This window comes from Ambystoma mexicanum, chromosome 2p (assembly GCF_040938575.1).
Source record: "Ambystoma mexicanum isolate Mex_15411 chromosome 2p, UKY_AmexF1_1, whole genome shotgun sequence".
In the NCBI taxonomy this organism is placed as follows: Eukaryota; Metazoa; Chordata; class Amphibia; order Caudata; family Ambystomatidae; genus Ambystoma; species Ambystoma mexicanum.
The window spans coordinates 1,385,685,397-1,385,704,113 of NC_090923.1; the positions used below are offsets into that span (position 1 = coordinate 1,385,685,397).

At 45.3% G+C, this 18,717-nt stretch overlaps 1 protein-coding gene across 1 annotated transcript in view; it reads right to left on the reverse strand.

The window, feature by feature from the left end:
* Positions 1–521: 521 nt before the first annotated feature.
* Positions 522–18,717, reverse strand: part of LOC138567523 (D-serine dehydratase-like) — a 516,199-nt gene continuing 498,003 nt past the window's right edge. Inside the window, exon 8 of the mRNA XM_069645796.1 lies at positions 522–911. Coding sequence (XP_069501897.1) covers positions 822–911 — 90 coding nt within the window. The 3' untranslated portion in view covers positions 522–821. The remainder of the gene's footprint in view (positions 912–18,717) is intronic.

Genomic DNA, 18,717 nt, shown 5'->3' on the forward strand with positions numbered 1-18,717 from the left:
AGGAGTCGGTTAGGGGGATGCGCTCCTTCCCACACCTATACAATAGGCACTGCATGTCTAAACTAATATGCCTCAGTCATTCTTTACAGGACCCTCGTGCGCTGTGTCCCTAAAGAATTCGGTCCAGTTGTTTACGTAGCCGCACACCTTTGGGATACACACTATTTGTCTATACCCTGTCCTAAACACATATCACCCTCGACCCCATACACTACAACCCATAGAATACAGCTGAGATCCACACAAAATTCTGTCCAGCAGCTCACATAGCTTGACAATTTGACACAGCCCTCGTTGGTCACGCCTTGGTAATATGGACTGCTGCTGGAGACGTAGCCATTCTCAACCTACCTTCTATCTGACTATAAATGCACACAGTCATTTTACCACTCCTTACATTAATCTCAAACGACTATGGTCTTCTGAAGGGTGTTCACCCTCACAGCGCTTCTAGGCCATACCAATGGCAGCAGGCGCTATACAAATACCACCTAAAATAACATAACATAGAAACAAGCCTATTAAACATTAGTCATTTTACTCAATGTTATTACACCACTACTGAACAGGATTCTGTCAGCAATCGATGCAAAATAGATCACCGAAGATTTGGAAAATATTTCTGTTCCTCTTGCATTCATTAACATTTTAAATTTAATGTATTCAATCATTCAAAGTGTAGAACGTTTCTGAATCTGTATCCGGTAGTGGCCACCTCTCCAGGGATCATCGCCCATCCCAGCCTTTCCCCACTCAGTGTGCGAGGACCATTGTGCACAGAGGGATCCATGGATAGCGGCGCAGCACTTGGTATAGCTCCTCTACCAGCCTCTGGTGGGCGTCCATGTGCCCACGATCTTCCCATCCGAATGGATGTAATAGACAGGGTGCATGGCGGCTGTGGCACAGGACTGGAAAAGCAAAGACAGAAAAGACAACATCACACGTGATTTAAAGACATAAATTATAATACCAACTTGTTTTATACTACAAAGCTCACTGCCACCGTTTTGCAGCCGCATAGTGCCATGAAACAGAGGGAGTCAATGATACTCCTTTTATCAACTCCTGCAAGATGAAAGGTACCGACGGCTTTGGAAATTAATTTCAGACCTCTGCAACAGCAGTTCAGGCAACTGAGCTATTTTACCAGGCCTCTAGCCCTGTTGGTTTCACCAGTTTCCAATGCTAAACATTTTATTTTATTTATTGGGTATTTATAATGTGCCTATACAGCAAATAGTGTTTCGATGCGCATCAAGACAAAGGGGGGGGTAACAGGGGTGAAGAAATAAAAACAAAAGCGTTCCTACTAGGCCCTGAGACATTCGAATTGTGCAAGTGCTGTAACATGAAAAGCAGGAGGAAAAGTGCAGGAAGGGGAGGAAGGAGCAACGCTCAAGAAGGAGGGGAGTGGTATATTAAGTGCAAGTGAACAGGTTCAAGCACACACAAGACTGGAAATGCAGAACTATTGCACTGGGTGCACAATCTGGGAAAACCTAATTTCATGGTGCCGGGGGCTACATCAAAATATGCAGGAAGAAGTAGGAAAAAAGCAACATTGGACTGCCTCTCGTCCTGGTGCGGCGGGCTACATCAAATTATGCAGGGACAAGTAGGTAAAAAGCAACATTAGACTGCCTCACGTCCTGGCGCAGGGGGCTACATCAAAATATGCAGGAAGAAGTAGGTAAAAAGCAACATTAGACTGCCTCACGTCCTGGCACGGGGGCTACATCAAAATATGCAGGAAGAAGTAGGTAAAAAGCAACAATAGACCGCCTCACCTCCTGGAGCGGGCGGCTACTTCAAAATATGCAGGAAGAAGTAGGTAAAAAGCAACATTGGACTGCCTCACGTCCTGGCGCGGGGTCTACATCAAACTATGCAGGAAGAAGTAGGTAAAAAGCAACATTAGACTGCCTCACGTCCTGGCGCGGGGGGCTACATCAAACTATGCAGGAAGAAGTAGGTAAAAAGCAACATTGGACTGCCTCACGTCCTGGCGCGGGGGGCTACATCAAACTATGCAGGAAGAAGTAGGTAAAAAGCAACATTGGACTGCCTCACGTCCTGGCGCGGGGGGCTACATCAAACTATGCAGGAAGAAGTAGGTAAAAAGCAACATTGGACTGCCTCACGTCCTGGCGCGGGGGGCTACATCAAACTATGCAGGAAGAAGTAGGTAAAAAGCAACATTAGACTGCCTCACATCCTGGCGCGGGGGGCTACATCAAAATATTCAGGAAGAAGTAGGTAAAAAGCAACATTGGACTGCCTCACGTCCTGGTGCGGGGGGCTACATCCAAAATATGCAGGAACCAGTAGGTAAAAAGCAACATTGGACTGCCTCACGTTATGGTGCGGGTGGCTACATCAAAATATGAAGGAACAAGTAGGTAAAAAGCAACATTGGACTGCTCCATCTCATGGTGCAGGGGCTACATCAAAATATGGAGGAACCGGAAGGTAAAAAGCATCATTGGACTGCCTCACCTCATGGTGCGGGGGGGCTACATCAAAATATGCAGGAATAAGTAGGCAAAAGCAACATTGGACTGCTCCATCTCATGGTGAGGGGGCTACAGCAGCTATGCAGGAATAAATAGGTAAAATGTAACAATAGGTTTAGTGCACAAAAATTGGGAAAGCCACGCTGCATGGTACGGGGGCTACATCAAATAGGTATGTAAAATAGGTAAAATGCAACATTAGGAAGGGTGCACAAAGAGGGAAAGCCACGCCTCATGGTGCAGGGGCTGCAACGTTGTGGAGAGGACACAACAAAGTCTTTCGGAATAGCTACGCCCGAGCAGCGAGTCCACCTATTTTGTTTAACTTAAAATATGTATTTCCTCGCTACTGGGTCATACAGTGTGGCTAATTATTGGTACTTTAAAGTATGCGGCGGGGCACAGCAACTGTTCTTTGGATGTATCAAAGAGAGGCAAGGAGGTGGCAACGTTCTGGAAGGGCGGTGTTTCTCTGTCATCTGCTTCATGAGATTAACACAAACAGCATACATAACAACACCGGCCTCCCCCAACGCCTACCTGACATTAGACCTCCAACTCCTTGAACACCTTCTTTCTGGAAAGGCCCCACAAGTCAGGATCAAGCTCCCTTAAGCTCACTACAGTGTCGCGGCACATCTTGCAAGAAACCTGCTATCGTGTCCATCTCATGAAGCAGATTACAGTGAAACGCCGCCCTTCCAGCACGTTGCCACCTCCTTGCCTCTCTTTGACACATCCAAAGAACAGTTGCTGTGCCCCGCCGCATACTTTAAAGTACCAATAATTAGCCACACTGTATGACCCAGTATCATCCAACACAGTCTCCTCGGACACAACGTATGCTCCAAAACGTGCAGAAAACATTCTACGCTTCCATAAACTCCTTTTCAGCCGTCTACCCGGAACACAGCAGCACCAATCAGTAGCGTTGTGGGTGGGGGTATGGCGCAGGACTTTAGCGCCATGTCAATTTTACGTTTATTTGCTTTCACCTCATGCACATGATGGGATTGGCGCAGGGATTGTGGCGCAGAGGATTTGCATTTATGTTGTGCATTTCATGGATATTTTGGGGGTGGCGCAAGAACTTTGCCGCCATGACGTTATTTAAAATTATTTTCATGGGATTTATATGTTGTCCTGTGTGTGTGTTCTGTTGGTTGTTGTTTGTAGGGGCATGTCCCCTGGTTATGTGTGGATGATGCTGGTGTTTTAAAGTGGTAGTGAGGTGATGCCTGGTTAATTTAAAGGGTGGTTAGGTGCTGGTTATTTTAAAGGGCAGTGTGGTGCTGTCTGTCGTTTTTCAGGGACTGGGAGGTGCTGTCTGGTTGTTTTTAGGGGCAGTGAGATGCTGTATAGTGTTTTCAGGGACAGTGAGATGCTGTCTAGTGTTTTAGGGGTAGTTGGGGGCTGTGAGGCAGTGAGGTTTAGTGAGCTGCTTGTGTTTTGCTGATGTTGATTTAAGGGCAGGAGGTGATGTTTGTGGTTATTAGAGGTGCAGTGTAGTGAGGTGTTGTCTGGGTCATTTTTAGGGACGGTGAGGTGCTGTCTGGTTGTTTGTAGGGACTGTGAGGTGCTGTCTGGTGTTTTTAGGGACAGTGAGGTGCTGTCTGGGTCATTTTTGGGGGCAGTGAGGTGCTGTCCATCAGGCAGTTAGGTGCTGTCTGGTGTTTTTAGGGGCAGTTTGGTGCTGTCTGGCTGTTTTCTGGTGTATTTAGGGACAGTGAGGTGTTGTTTGGTTGTTTTAGGGGCATATGCGAGTGCGCCCTGGTTGTTTTAGAGTTTAGTGAGGTGCTGTCTGGTTGTGTTCTGGTGTGTTTTGGGTGTTTTAGGGCAGTGAGGTGGTGTCTGTAGGGACTGTGAGGTGTGGTCTGGTGTTTTTAGGGACAGTGAGGTGCTGCCTGGTGTTTTTAGGGACAGTGCGGTGCTGCTTGGTGTTTTTAGGGACAGTGAGGTGCTGTCTGGGTAATTTTTGGGGGCAGTTAGGTGCTGTCTGGTGTTTTTAGGGGCAGTGTGGTGCTGTCTGGTTGTTTTCTGGTGTATTTAGGGACAGTGAGGTGTTGTTTGGTTGTTTTAGGGGCATATGCGAGTGCGCCCTTGTTGTTTTAGAGTTTAGTGAGGTGCTGTCTGGTTGTGTTCTGGTGTGTTTTGGGTGTTTTAGGGCAGTGAGGTGATGTTTGTATGGACTGTGAGGTGCTGTCTGGTGTTTTTAGGGACAGTCAGGTGCTGTTTGGTGTTTTTAGGGACAGTGAGGTGCTGTCTGGTCGTTTTAGGGGCAGTGTGGTGCTGTCTGATTGTTTTCTGGTGTATTTAGGGACAGTGAGGTGTTGTTTGGTTGCTTTAGGGGCATATGCGAGAGCGCCCTGGTTGTTTTAGAGTTCAGTGAGGTGCTGTCTGGTTGTGTTCTGGTGTGTTTTGGGTGTTTTAGGGCAGTGAGGTGGTGTTTGTAGGGACTGTGAGGTGTGTTCTGGTTGTGTTCTGGTGTTTTAGGGACAGTCAGGTGCTGTTTGGTTGTTTTAGGGGCAGTGAGATGCTGTATAGTGTTTTCAGGGACAGTGAGATGCTGTCTAGTGTTTTAGGGGTAGTTGGGGGCTGTGAGGCAGTGAGGTTTAGTGAGCTGCTTGTGTTTTGCTGTTGTTGATTTAAGGGCAGGAGGTGATGTTTGTGGTTATTAGAGGTGCAGTGTAGTGAGGTGTTGTCTGGGTCATTTTTAGGGACAGTGAGGTGCTGTCTGGTTGTTTGTAGGGACTATGAGGTGCTGTCTGGTGTTTTTGGGGACAGTGGGGTGCTGCCTGGTGTTTTTAGGGACAGTGAGGTGCTGTCTGGGTCATTTTTGGGGGCAGTGAGGTGCTGTCCACCAGGCAGTTAGGTGCTGTCTGGTGTTTTTAGGGGCAGTGTGGTGCTGTCTGGTTGTTTTCTGGTGTATTTAGGGACAGTGAGGTGTTGTTTGGTTGTTTTAGGGGCATATGCGAGTGCACCCTGGTTGTTTTAGAGTTTAGTGAGGTGCTGTCTGGTTGTGTTCTGATGTGTTTTGGGTGTTTTAGGGCAGTGCGGTGGTGTTTGTAGGGATTGTGAGGTGCTGTCTGGTGTTTTTAGGGACAGTGAGGTGCTGCCTGGTGTTTTTAGGGACAGTGAGGTGCTGTCTGGGTCATTTTTGGGGGCAGTGAGGTGCTGTCCATCAGGCAGTTAGGTGCTGTCTGGTGTTTTTAGGGACAGTCAGGTGCTGTTTGGTGTGTTTAGGGACAGTGAGGTGCTGTCTGGTCGTTTTAGGGGCAGTGTGGTGCTGTCTGGTTGTGTTCTGGTGTTTTAGGGACAGTCAGGTGCTGTTTGGTTGTTTTAGGGGCAGTGAGGTGCTGTCTGGTCGTTTGTAGGGGCAGTTGGGAGCTGTCTGGTGTTGTAAGGGACTGTGAGGTGCAGTCTGGTTGTTTTAGGGGCAGTGAGGTGCTGTCTGGTGTTTGTAGGGATAGTGAGGTGTTGTCTGGATGCTGTCCATATGCTGTTAGGTGGGGTAGCGAGGTGTTGTGTTGGCTTTAGGTTATTGAGGTGCTGTCTGGTGTTTTAAGGGACTGTGAGGTGCTGTTTGGTTGTTGTGTGGTCAGTGAGGTGCTGTCTGGTCTTTGTAGGGATAGTGAGGTGTTTGGTTGTTTTAGGTGCAGTGAGGTGCTGTCTGGTTGTTTTAGGGGCAGTGAGGTGCTGCCTGGTGTTGTGGGGATAGTGAGGTGTTGTTGGTTGTTTTAGGGGCAGTGAGGTGCTGTCTGGTGTAGAAGGGGCAGTGAGGTGGTGTTTGTAGGGTCTGTGAGGTGCGGTCTAGTGGTTTTAGGGGCTGCGAGGTGTTGTCTACGGTTGTAGGGGCAGTGAGATGCTGTCCACATGCTGTTAGGTGGGGTAGCAAGGTGTGTTGATTTTAGGACAGTCAGGTGCTGTTGGTTGGGCAGCGAGGTGCTGTTGTTGGTTTAAGGTTTATTTAGGTGCTGTCTAGGGCCCGGTTAGGGTTAGTTAGTGTTGCCATTGCTGTACTTAAGGGGTTTTGAGATGCTGTCTATGTTTTGGGTAAGGGCAGCTAGGTGCTGTCTGGTCATTCAAGGGGCAGTGAAGAGATGTTTGGTACTTTTAAAGGGCAGGGTGGTGCTGCCTGTGTCTAGGTTAAGGGGTAGCCACAGCCTGTGTCTAGGTTAAGGGGCAGCTAGATGATGTTTGGTCATAAGTTTTATTTTTGGGTTCCTTTCTCCTTTGTTGTTATTCAGCTGGTTGATAGCGGAGTGCCTTCAGGCTTTGGGGAGGGCCTGTGGTTGGGTTCCAGCTGTGTGTTGTCAATTTTACAGATTATGGGTTAGAATTGTGGTGTAGCACAAGGGCTCAGTTGGGAGCTGTTCGGATATGGTATGAGCCATTTAGTTCGGAGCATTGATTGGCGGTATTCATCCATCCTCAAGGTGGGTGATGTCATGGGTGTTGTGATGTGTCAGTGCAAGGGAGGGAGACATATGTCATAATCTGTTCTGGGCCTGATTATGGCTATTAGTATTGGGTTGGTTGAAGAGAGGGACATATATGTCATAATCTGTGTGGGATTGATTATGGCTATGAGTGTTGTGTTGTGAAGGACGGTGATGTCACTAACATTCTAGGTGGAGTGTTGATGTAGTGATGTCACTGGGACTCTAGGTGGAATGTTGATTTATGTTTGGTGTGCAGGGTTCTACTGATGTCAGTTGGACCTAACATACTGGACCAGATGGATGTCCCAGTGCTTTCTCTACTTTACAACTAAGAGAAATAAACCTACATGTAAACTACTTAGCTTCTGGTGTTCATGTTTGGGAAGGAGGCGTAGTTTATATCAGGAGTCCTAGCCCCTATTAACTCCCATTTCATTTTTCATGTTTCTGGATAATGGGCCTTCACTGTTAAGGTATTTGTTTGCATTGGTATTTATCTATCTTGGGTCACATAGTGCTTTGCACGGAAACACTACGCAAAAGAAACAATAGTAGGCAGAGCTTTGCTGTAGTAGGGTATTGGAATACAGATAAAACAACTTGATGGGGGGGGGGATAAGAGGGAACATGAGACAGTGGGTGGGCAAGACATACCGAGTATGGACGTTTATCTAATGCACATTCATTTCGTGACAGTTCGATTAAATACATATGTTTACAAATATGTAGAGCAACGGGCAGGGAAGATGATTAAAGGGGTGGGAGTAACGCCAATATATGTGTTGGAGACCCTTTCCAGAGATAAAAGGGGCTCTTGATCTTGGAGCATGTTTTATTTTAGGGGGTGGAAGGTGTACTCTAATGGTAGGGAGGAAGGTGGGCGAAGGGATGGAAGCAGACTATATATAGCAAAGGGAGAGTGGGGTACAGAAAGGTTGTGGGGATCTTGTGGCCACAAGGTTTAAGGAGGGACATCCTAGTGGGATGTGGAATTAGGTAGGTCGTGGGCATCCCATGCATGAATTTAAAGACCAGAATAAGGAACTCAAACAGGGACTGGCTGAGAATGGTGTTGGTGGAGGGGCAGAGAGGAATTCCCACTATATAGGCACGCCTACTGATACCCAGAGGAGGGATTGGGGTTCTAGCAAAGTTAACGGCGAGGGAGGGGCAGCTTTTGCAGGTGTTTAGTATGTTGAGCCTGGCTGCTGTAGCCATGGGGGTTGTTATATTATCTTTTGGTTTTGTAGCCTTTCCATCAACATCAATGCAACGGGCAGCATATCAGCAGATGATTTGCCTGACCATGTACTGGTTTTAGGACTGGAGTTCTTTCTCAAACCCACTCCCTGGCTTCACCCACTTGGTTTGGGGGCACTGGTGAGTCCTTATGGCTGCAGAAGGACTTCTTTCTTCCATTTAAATGCAGTTTGAGTAGAAGAACTACTTTATTTCATGGGGACTTCTTCAGGCAAGATGGGTTTGGTCTCACTCTCGACTTGGATCAAAATCAAGAGAAACATTATTTTGTACAAGTAACTGACTCATTTAGGAGATACCCAATATAGCTGGTATGACCAAAATTGGCAAAGGGTACCCCGGGATTCCCCAGGAATCAGGGATTGGGTGATTGCGTGCAATGAGTTTCATGCCAAGATGCGACTGAATATGGACCCATGGGAGAATATAACCTTAGTGAACAATTCATTTGTTAAGAGGGCTTTGGAGTGGGATCGCATTTTCAACATAGAATATTTAAAAGGAAAGAAAATGTTAAAGTTCTACACGGAGCAGTGCTTTCCTTACTCCCTCCCATATCCTTACCTTAGTTTATTTAATAATCCAAAGTTGAAATATTCAACCTGAAACTGCCCTTTAATCTTCTCCCATCATTAATGGCACTAGGAGTAAGGAAGCATATTCTGCAGGCCGAACGAAAATATAGGATATGGAAGTTGGAATTGGAAACCACTAAGCATCTCCTTACACAATGCGCTAAGTTAGGAGTAGCACATGGAAAACTGTACGGTGTACTGATGCAATGGGGGTGAAAAGATGCTGGGAATTCTTTATGGACTAGTATATTCAACCTAGGCTGCTTACTCAAGCTGCATATAAGGTATGGTGTCACGCTATAAATGAGATCACAGAGAACAGTATTGACCATCAATAATTAAAAGTGAAATTAGATACTGATGACCAACTATTGCAGAGAACAAGGAAGGACATGCTCAGAGTTATGATGATTATGGTTGAACACTGATGGATATGATAACAAACAGAGTGAAGAATTGCCTATTATAAGGCTCAGAAGATTTTCTAGATTGGCTTCAATGATTTAATTCATGATTCATTTAGATTCATTTATCTATTAGGTATATGTATTTTATGATGCGGATTGCACCATTTGTATTTTACAGTGACCCAGCAATAGTTAGAAATAAGGTTGGTTTTCAGTAATTGACAGGATTGTAAGGGTGATGGTATGGAGAAGGGTGTATATTGTTTACCTGTATAATGTTTGCATTGTGAAAAGGATTATTTTAACCATATCACTTAATAACTTTTTGAATGGCTAAACTTTGTGCTTTAAGCCTGGTCTTTGTTGTTCTGTCCTTGGTAGCGTTCTTCCTCCAATCAAGGGGCAGAAGGGGCATATACGGCCATGTATTCGTGTAGGGCTCTTGCAAGAAGCCTAGATGCAGACATCCCCAATACACATTCCAGCCACATACTAGGAGGATATCTGAAGCCGCTCAACATTTGACCACAGTAAAGATTCCAAAGAAGAGGCGAGTACATGACAACTCCGCAGGACTGCTTCTGTGAAGTAACGGGGCATATATTGAGAGGAATTAAAGTATATTTACTATTATATAACTAGTAGTAACAATGGTTGTTTTACAAAGATATATAGCTTAAATAAGGGGACATGAACAACAAGCGTCTTCTCTCTCCTTCTTCCCTTCAACCGTCTCTCTCTCTCTCGTATTCTAAAATGGAACTCTTCCTTCTCCAGTCTCGCTTCTATAGCTGTTCTCTCACGTGCTGTGTACTTTGAAGTAAAGACACTACACATCCCCTCCCTTATGGAACATTAATAAAAACACACTAGTTCACATAGTCCAAAAGATGTCTCGGTCGTCTGTATTTTCTTCCAGCTCTAGATTTCTTCCTGAATCCTTCTGAACAGTCATCTGGACAATTTTCCAAGGAAAACGTACTGTGAGAACATCTGGCCATAACATGTCCTCTCCCATCCTCTCTCCATTCACCATCGCTTTGTCTGATCCTTTCCCCATACACATCACCTCTCTTCTTCCTCACACCATTTCACCAGTATTGCTTTCCAAACATTCATCTCCTAGGACCATCACTCTTGTTATTCCATACCCTGCCATCATTGGTTTTCACAGCATGTGAGTACACCTCCACCACCCTAACCGGTTTAGACCAGTGACAACCATCCTCCCTCAAAGGCACTGGAAGTTTAATTCTCACTGAACAGCCAACATGTGGTTCTAGTTTCCTCCTGAAACTCCTGTTATCATGCAATCTCTTGTTACTCAATTGTCTCTGTTCAACGCTCTTTTTCACTCCTTCTAAGTTCACACCATTCCCAGTCACTGCATTCATCCACCCAGGGAAAGGTTTTGTATTCGCCTTTCTGCCCTTCTCAACTCAAAGGGGTAAACCCCTGTGGTGCTGTGAGGGATACATCTGTGAGCTAACAATGTTTCTGTAACCACCACTTTCCAGTCTTTTCCAATAGCCCACGCTAACTTGATGGCATCCTTAATTATTTGGTTGTATCGCTCCACAATGCCGTTGGATTGTGGATGATATATTGCACAACACTTATGGGTTATGGACCTTTCACTCAAATATTTCTCCATCACTTTAGACTTAAACTGCGAACCATTGTCCGTTAGTACTTCTTCAGGGTAGCCTTCCCATTCACACAGTTCTTCCAAGAACCCAATAATCTTCTGGGTAGTAACCTGTGGCATGAAGGCAACTTCTACCCACCTGGTTAACATGTCGATGACCACTAAACAGAAAGTGGAACATCCACTACTCCATATCGGACCAACCACATCCATCGCAATCTTACTCCACGGACTATCAGGAATGTCTCTCAAAACCATAGGATAACTAGCACCCATGCACACTTTATCACTTCTCGAGCAAAGGATACAACTCCTAATCAGTTCCTCGACTTGGCGATCACATCCGGGCCACCAATATGTGTTTCTAATCCTTCTCTTCATTTTTACGATGCTGCGGTGACCTTCGTGGGCCAGCTACATTATCTTCCCTCTGAGACCAGTAGGAGGTACCATCTTGTCGCCCCTCATTAGATATCCACTCTGCAGGTATAGGTCATCCCTGACATCCCAGAACGAACTGACTCCAGTGCGAGCCATCTCCTTTCTGCTCCATTTTCCTTCTTCAACGTTGTTCATGACATTCATCAGTACCTCATCATCTTTCTTCATCTCATCATTCCAATCTTGTTTGGATATAGCCTGGACTGATACCTCACAAACAAGCTCTTGTTCCTCGAAATCATCATCCACATTATTGAGACCAGTCAGACGTGACAAACAATCGGCTGTAACGTTCTTTGATCCAGAGATAAGCACCACTCTGAAGTTGAACTCTTGGAGTCTAGACACCCATCTCCTGATCATGCTGGAGACCTTATCAAGACCTTTCGTGTTGAAGATTTCTACTAGTGGCTTGTGGTCTGTGTGTATGTTAAACTGTATTCCCCATACAAAACTCCTAAACTTTTCTGTGGCCCACTTTATTGCTAGCGCCTCCTTCTCAATTGTGGCATAATTCTTTTCTGCTCCTTTGAGGAGTCTGGATGCAAAAGCAATTACTAATTCTCGCTCATCAAGATATTGAGATAAAGATGCTCCCAGCATTTGCATCTGTTGTAATTATAGTTTTCCTTCCTCTCACATAGCTTTGGAGAGCTGGAGCCCTAGCCAGAGCTTCTTTAATGAAACAGAACTCCTTTTCACTTTCATCATTCCACGCAAATTTCCTATTCATTTTCAGCAAACTCCTCAGCTCCACTGAGTGGTCAGAATAGTTCTCAATTAATTTAGCATAGTATTCCGCCATGCCTAAAAATGTTCTGAGTTCCTCCTTGTTGCTTGGTGCGATCATCAATTTGATGGAGTCGGCCAAATCTTTCTTCGGTGTGATTCCTTCTGCCGAAATTGCGTGCCCCAAGTACTCGATCTCTCTTCTGTCTATCTTAGATTTGTCTTTACTTAGTACCATTCCCGCCTGATGCAGTTTCTTGAGTACTCTGTTCAGTCTCAAATTATGTTTATTTCGATCATTAGCATATACTAGTACATCATCTTGAAAGAACACGACCCCTTCTTCTTCTCCTAGAATTTTATGCATCTCTCTCTGAAAAGCTGAAGCAGCAGAGATCAGGCCAAATGGCATCCTTCGATACTGATAAAGGCCTTCTGGTGTTATAAAAGCTGTCAGATGTTTGGAGTCGTCATGTAATTTTATCTGGTGGTAAGCAGCCGTGGGGTCCAAAGTAGAGAATATCTTTGCAGGCCCCAACGTCGATATAGGTTCTTGTATGTTAGGCAAGGGGTGCCTGTCTGGGATTACGCACTTGTTCAATTCTCTCATGTCAACACACACTCTTACTTTCCCTGAAGGTTTTCTCACTACCATGATCGGCGAAACCCACTCGGCGGCACCAATCTTCTCGATTATGCATTGGTACTCCAGCTATTGTAGTTCTTCCTTTACTTCACTCCTAAGAGCTAGAGGCACGTTCCTAAGTTTTTGGGTGACAGGTCTGGAGCCTGACTTTAACAATATGCGATGTGAAACCCCCTTTAAACAACCCATTACGTTATCTTTAAATATTTCATCCTTAATCTTCTGAATGTTCTCATCGCTCGCTCCATCAACTTGATATACTGTGTCATTGGCATTAGGGTCCAACCACACCTTCAATAGCTTCTGATGAGTCCAGCTAAGCAAGGCAGTCTCCCCTTTCTTTAAGACATAAATGCAACCACTTGCTTGTCTGTCCTTGAATTCTATGGTGGCCATAAACCACCCTATTAAGTCTATTCTAGCTCCACCATAAGCTCTAGGCTTCACATCAACTTCACATAGATATTCCGGGCCACATGTTCTCCACACATCCTCCGGAATAAGGGTGTATTTGGCACCTGAATCAACCATCATCACAACGGGAAACCCATTCACAGATAGCTATGGGACTTTCAACTTGTGCTCCTTCATCGGAGACCATGAATACACATTCCTCTTCTCCATCGTTATCTCCAATCCAATTGGAGGTTGAATCTTCATGTTGACTGCTCCTACAACACTTGGCAAGATGTCCTTTACCACCACATTTCCTGCAGATAATCTTGAGAGCTGGACACATTTGACTATTCGCCCAATGGGATGGGCTACCACACCTGTAACATCCTCTTTGTTTGGTTCTTCCCCTTCCACTATGGGAAATGTGTCCCTTGTATTGATATTCTCCGCCTGGTGTAGGCGCTCTATTTGTCTCGAATCTATCAGATCTTCTCATTTATAGTCTATCGGGTCTCTTCACCGGTGCACGATTTCTGTACATTTCCGATGTCCCGGGATTTCTGCGTTGGAGAGTGTTGGAGTTAAGTGTAGGTCTCTTTCTTCCATCCCTTATTACTCCTATTTCTTCATCTTGATCAGACTGAATAGAACTGATTGATGGTTTGACTGATATGTCCTTCACCCTGCTCTCCAAGGTTAATTCACACGTTTCTGTGTGTTAGACTTCTTTAGCCAGCCTTAAGACCATGTCAAGTGAGGGATCGTCTTCAGACCAGAGTCTCTCCCTGACCTTACTACACCTGCATTCAAGCATGAATTGGTCTCTGATCCTCTCTTCAAGTTGCTGATTGAATTTGCAATTACGGGCCAACTTCCTCAAGGCAGTGACATATTGTTCTACTGTTTCATCCTGTTCCTGGATCTGCTTACCAAACTTATATCTTTCAAGTATGGTACTAACTTTCTTGTCATAGTGCTTGTTAAGTTTCGTGATGGCCACCTCATATTTGTTCATGTCCCCTATTTCTTCGTCTAAAAGATCTGGGAGATCTTCATATTTCTCCTGTCCGGCAGGACCCAAACAGTGCAACAGCAACGATTTCTTCCTTTCAATGCTGTAGGTTGCCCCACAGACAACATGCGCATAATGCTCAAATGCTTATAGCCAACGTTTCCACGGAAGAATCGCTTCTCCTACCTCTGGCAGGAACATGTGAGGAGGTTGAACTCCCTGCATCGCCATGTTATTATCTGAATGTGTCACAGTTTATGCTGGGCTGTAATTTACTACAGGACTGTGAATTGAAACGTAGTAGCGTTCCTACAATTCTTCAATGGTCAATTTGAACAAATGAACCACTATCGAATATTTTATTTAACAACTCACTGGGAAGAGGATGAGCACGAGGAGTTATGAGGAGTATCCCAGCAGAACGTAATATCTGACTGGGATTTGTCCAATGATTCACTGGGAGGAGTATGGGTGCGCACCAATATAGTGTGTATCCAAAGCGGTGAAGCACGGATTTGGTCTTATGCAGAGCACGAGATAATACAGTTGTACGCTTTCTTGTTATATTTTTAACTTGCTGTCGTGCTTTGGTAGTAGCTGGTGTCATGACTAAATAGCAGCTGTTTCTCTCAAACACGTAGAACTCAGTGTGGGGCTTATCGGCGGAGGCCCGCCTTCTTTAATGTCTTTCACTCTCGGCAGCCAGTGAGAAACATTGACGTCTATGACAGTTCAGGTGTTTGGCTCCACAGGCCAATGAGGGACCTGTAGTAGAGTCCACCCCTCCCCTTATTATAGTTCAAAGTGCAGCCCGTCGGCGGGGACACGCCTTCTTTATTATCTTTAGTTCTCGGCAGCCAATGAGAGACCTGGACGTCTGCGACAACACGGATGTTAAGCTGCGCAGTGTTGGAGCCGCTGGCAGCTGGGGACAGAAAATGTTTTCAAAGTGTCCCCGTTACAGAAGTCGATGGCGGGGTAGGGTGCGCACAGGGAGGCAGCAAGCGCGATCAGGTGGACGGGAGGTGGGGCGAACGGACGGCGGAGCCGATCCTACCTCACTTACGGCCGGAGATCCTTCTCAACGGCTGAAATGGATTTGGTGATCCTCGTCGTCCATGAAGTAACGGGGCATATATTGAAAGGGATTAAATAATATTTATTATTATATAACTAGTAGTAACAATGGTTGTTTTACAAAGATATATAGCTTAAATAAGGGGACATGAACAACGAGCGTCTTCTCCATCCTTCTTCCTTTCAACCGTCTCTCTCTCTCGTATTCCAAAATGGAACTCTTCCTTCTCCAGTCACTCTTCTATAGCTCGTGCATGTGCTCGCTGTTCTCTTGCGTGCTGTGTACTTTGAAGTAAAGACACTACATTCTGGAACCACCACTGGCCAAGACTTTCCAGATAAAGCTCTGCTCTTCAATGCCGGGGGAAACCAGTCATTGGTGCCTCCCTTCCTTAGACTAGTTTCATGCTGCTCTGCTGATCCTCTGGCGCTTGGAAGAGCCACTGGGCCTGTTTTAGTTTTGCATCCTCTGGAGGGGGGGGGGGGGGATTCCTCAGCTGCACAGACTTTGTCTAGTGCTCCTGCTAGAAACTTTATTTCTGTGGTTGGCCTGGAACCTTGTTGCTCTGCTGCTGTTGCTCTTTGTCCAAGGGGGCGGTCCTTCCTGATGCCTCAGCCTAATGATCCTGTTTTTTCATGCCTGCTCACCATGTGTAAGGTCTCAACTACTGACCATGCCCGAAGGTGTCATGGGGGTCTTCCAACATAGCGGGAGGTATCGCAGAGTCAGGCTTCAGCAAGGCCCTGCCAGCTGGTGATTTATTCCCACAAGGTATTTAACACAGACCGGAAGCGCTGATTCACCAGACCCAGCCATGGAAGTTGTCATCACAATAAAAACAACAATGATAATGTGTTCTTATATAGTGCTTCACGCCAGTCTCCTCCAGCTTTTAAGTGCATTAATAACAGGTGCTATCAGAAGTGCAAATGGCCAAGTCCGCTCTGCTGCGGGATTTCAACTTGAGAAGTGCAGGTCGCCTCAATGTCATACACCAATGATTTACTCATGTAGCTATCCACCCTTTGTCCGATGAAGACTCTGCAGCTGCGACCCCTAGGCATACGATGACTGAACCAATGGTAAGTCTAGTTGTCCTCAAACTGACTTACTTGGCTTTGTTACTTTTCTTGATCAGAGTTCAAGGGGCTTTGGTGCAAATGTGTTTTTAAGCCCCTCCCTCTTCACCATTCACTCCTATAAGAGTAAAGTCCACTTCTGCAGCTACATGGGCCTCACATTTAGAGGTGGAACCCACATCTGGGCACCCTGTTGGGGTTCTCTTGGATTTAAAAAAAAAATGTATTTGGCATTTGTAGAGTGTGCCGAATCCTTTGGTATCTGGGCGCTGGACAGTACATAGTCAATACAGGCATCAAGCAGGGCATGCAGTGTTCACATAAAATATTTACAGTATTTAGCAGCGAATGAGGATCGTAAATAACAAATTGCGTGAGGTATTACCAGAGTGTGCTGTGGGATCTTAGATCGAGGAAGGTCAAAGGGGAACGCACTGGGCATAAGTTACAGGTTGTGGGTTACGGAAGGAGGAGTGTGAGATACTAAGATACATCGCTGCCCCTCTTCTAACTGGGAAACTTAACTTGCATACACTCCAAATGTTTTGTCCTGACTATAGGACTACCACTGCATCATGCCGCTTGTCCCCTGAAGGACAACTGTGAGTAACATTACAAAGTATCCTAAATGTAATGTGAACTAGGTCACTTACCTTCAACATTGCTGAACCTTTGACCCTAGGATACGTTTTGGACTTGTGAAGCTTAATGCTGAAGATTAGTGTGCCTTGCATCCCTATAAGGACTCCGTGAGATTGCCAACCATCTTTTCTCCCAGTACAAGCTATTGTTACAGTGGTACTGCTCACGCTGTATAAAATGCAAAATTAGTTGTATGTTCCAATTTGGACACCTAACTGTGATGTTGTATATGTACATATGGCTTTTACTTACCTTTTAGTATCTTTGAACTAAAGCATATGTGTTTGTTAATTTTACTTTACACCAAACCCTTGATCTTCTAAATAGCAGCCTGACTGCTTATCCTCATCAGTAGTACCTCTGTGTCAAACAACTAGTGGTTCTGAAAACACCTGCTCTCAAAGGTAATAAACTGTTGGCGGCTACTATCAAAAAGAACCCCCAAATGGCAAGACTTGGGGCAGATTGGCTGAGACAGTAAATTGAAAATGAGATAGCAGTGGGAGAAAGGGTGGGGTTTTAGGAGCATGAAGTGAGATAACATAGCTTTCAGAAGTGCTGAGCATCATGCCATCCCTTGACGGATGGCACGGGGGCTGTTGGAGATGTGTCTGGACAGCATGGGGTGAAGGAGGAAAAGGAGAATATTTTCTGCTCAAATGTGTTAGGAAAAACGAAAGAGGTGATGGTTGGAAGGTTTAGAATCAATCCTAACCTCTGCCATTGCTCTGGTCGGCCCCCCAGACCATCATTCTTCACCTGCCAAGTGTGATGAATCCTGCAGACTCATCATTAAATCCCAGCCTAAAGTCTCCTCATGTGTCCAGGGGAAGGCAGCTGCTACCTGATCCTAACCCTGGGGGTGGTGTCAGGAGGGAGGATCACATGGGAGGAGATGACTGTCAAGGGGAAGTGGTGACTCCTTTAGGAGAGACAATGTATTCATCCTGTATGGAGGATGAGAATCTCATCATTCCCAAATACCTAATGACATGCTGTCATTGTTCAATTCCCTTCCATGAAACTACCCAAAGAAAATGCAATCAAAAGTCATCCAACCAGAAAAAGGTATGCACCTTAGGAGTTCAGGACTTAACTACAACATTGTCTAATTGTCAATTTCAATGTACTATTCTTGGGAACAGTGGTTCACAGAAGGAAAGGTATTTAAACCTTATGAGAAGTCTAAAGGATTTCTCAGTGGCACTGCACTAAAGGTGCTGTGCATTACCAAAAAGTAGATGCCTATGCAGTTTTTCAGACTCCAAAAACAGTGGAAACACATAATCCAAATCAGGTCAAAATACATGGAAGAGTGAGAAAAAGGTCTCACTCATTCCAGGATTAAAATTAAACAGTCTAGCAAAAGAGCTTGGGGTCTCTAGGTTGAAGGGAATTAGCACATACATTAGAATTCTCCCTAACACCCTTCATGCTACCTCTCCGCCCTACAACTCCATCGCAAGAGATAGCAGACGACTGGCAGTCAACCCACATGCAAGAACCAAAATAATTGTTGACACCATCTGGAAGCCAAACCTAGCACTAAAAAAAAAAAAAACATCCCAACTCGGATAACATCTTCGATAATACACCAACAAGAATCAGGAAGAAACTCAAGTCCATAACTTTCAACACGCCCTACATTACCAAAGGACCAACACTCAAACAACTTAACAACCTGTATGAATCTAAACTAAACAACCCTGCCATCAACCTAATCAGACTACTCGACAAAGAGATGGAACACCCAAGATCAACCCCAGCCAGCAAGCACAACCAAGATAGAACACCCAGTAATGGAAACCTGACCTACACCACACTGACTCAGACAGACAAAAGAACA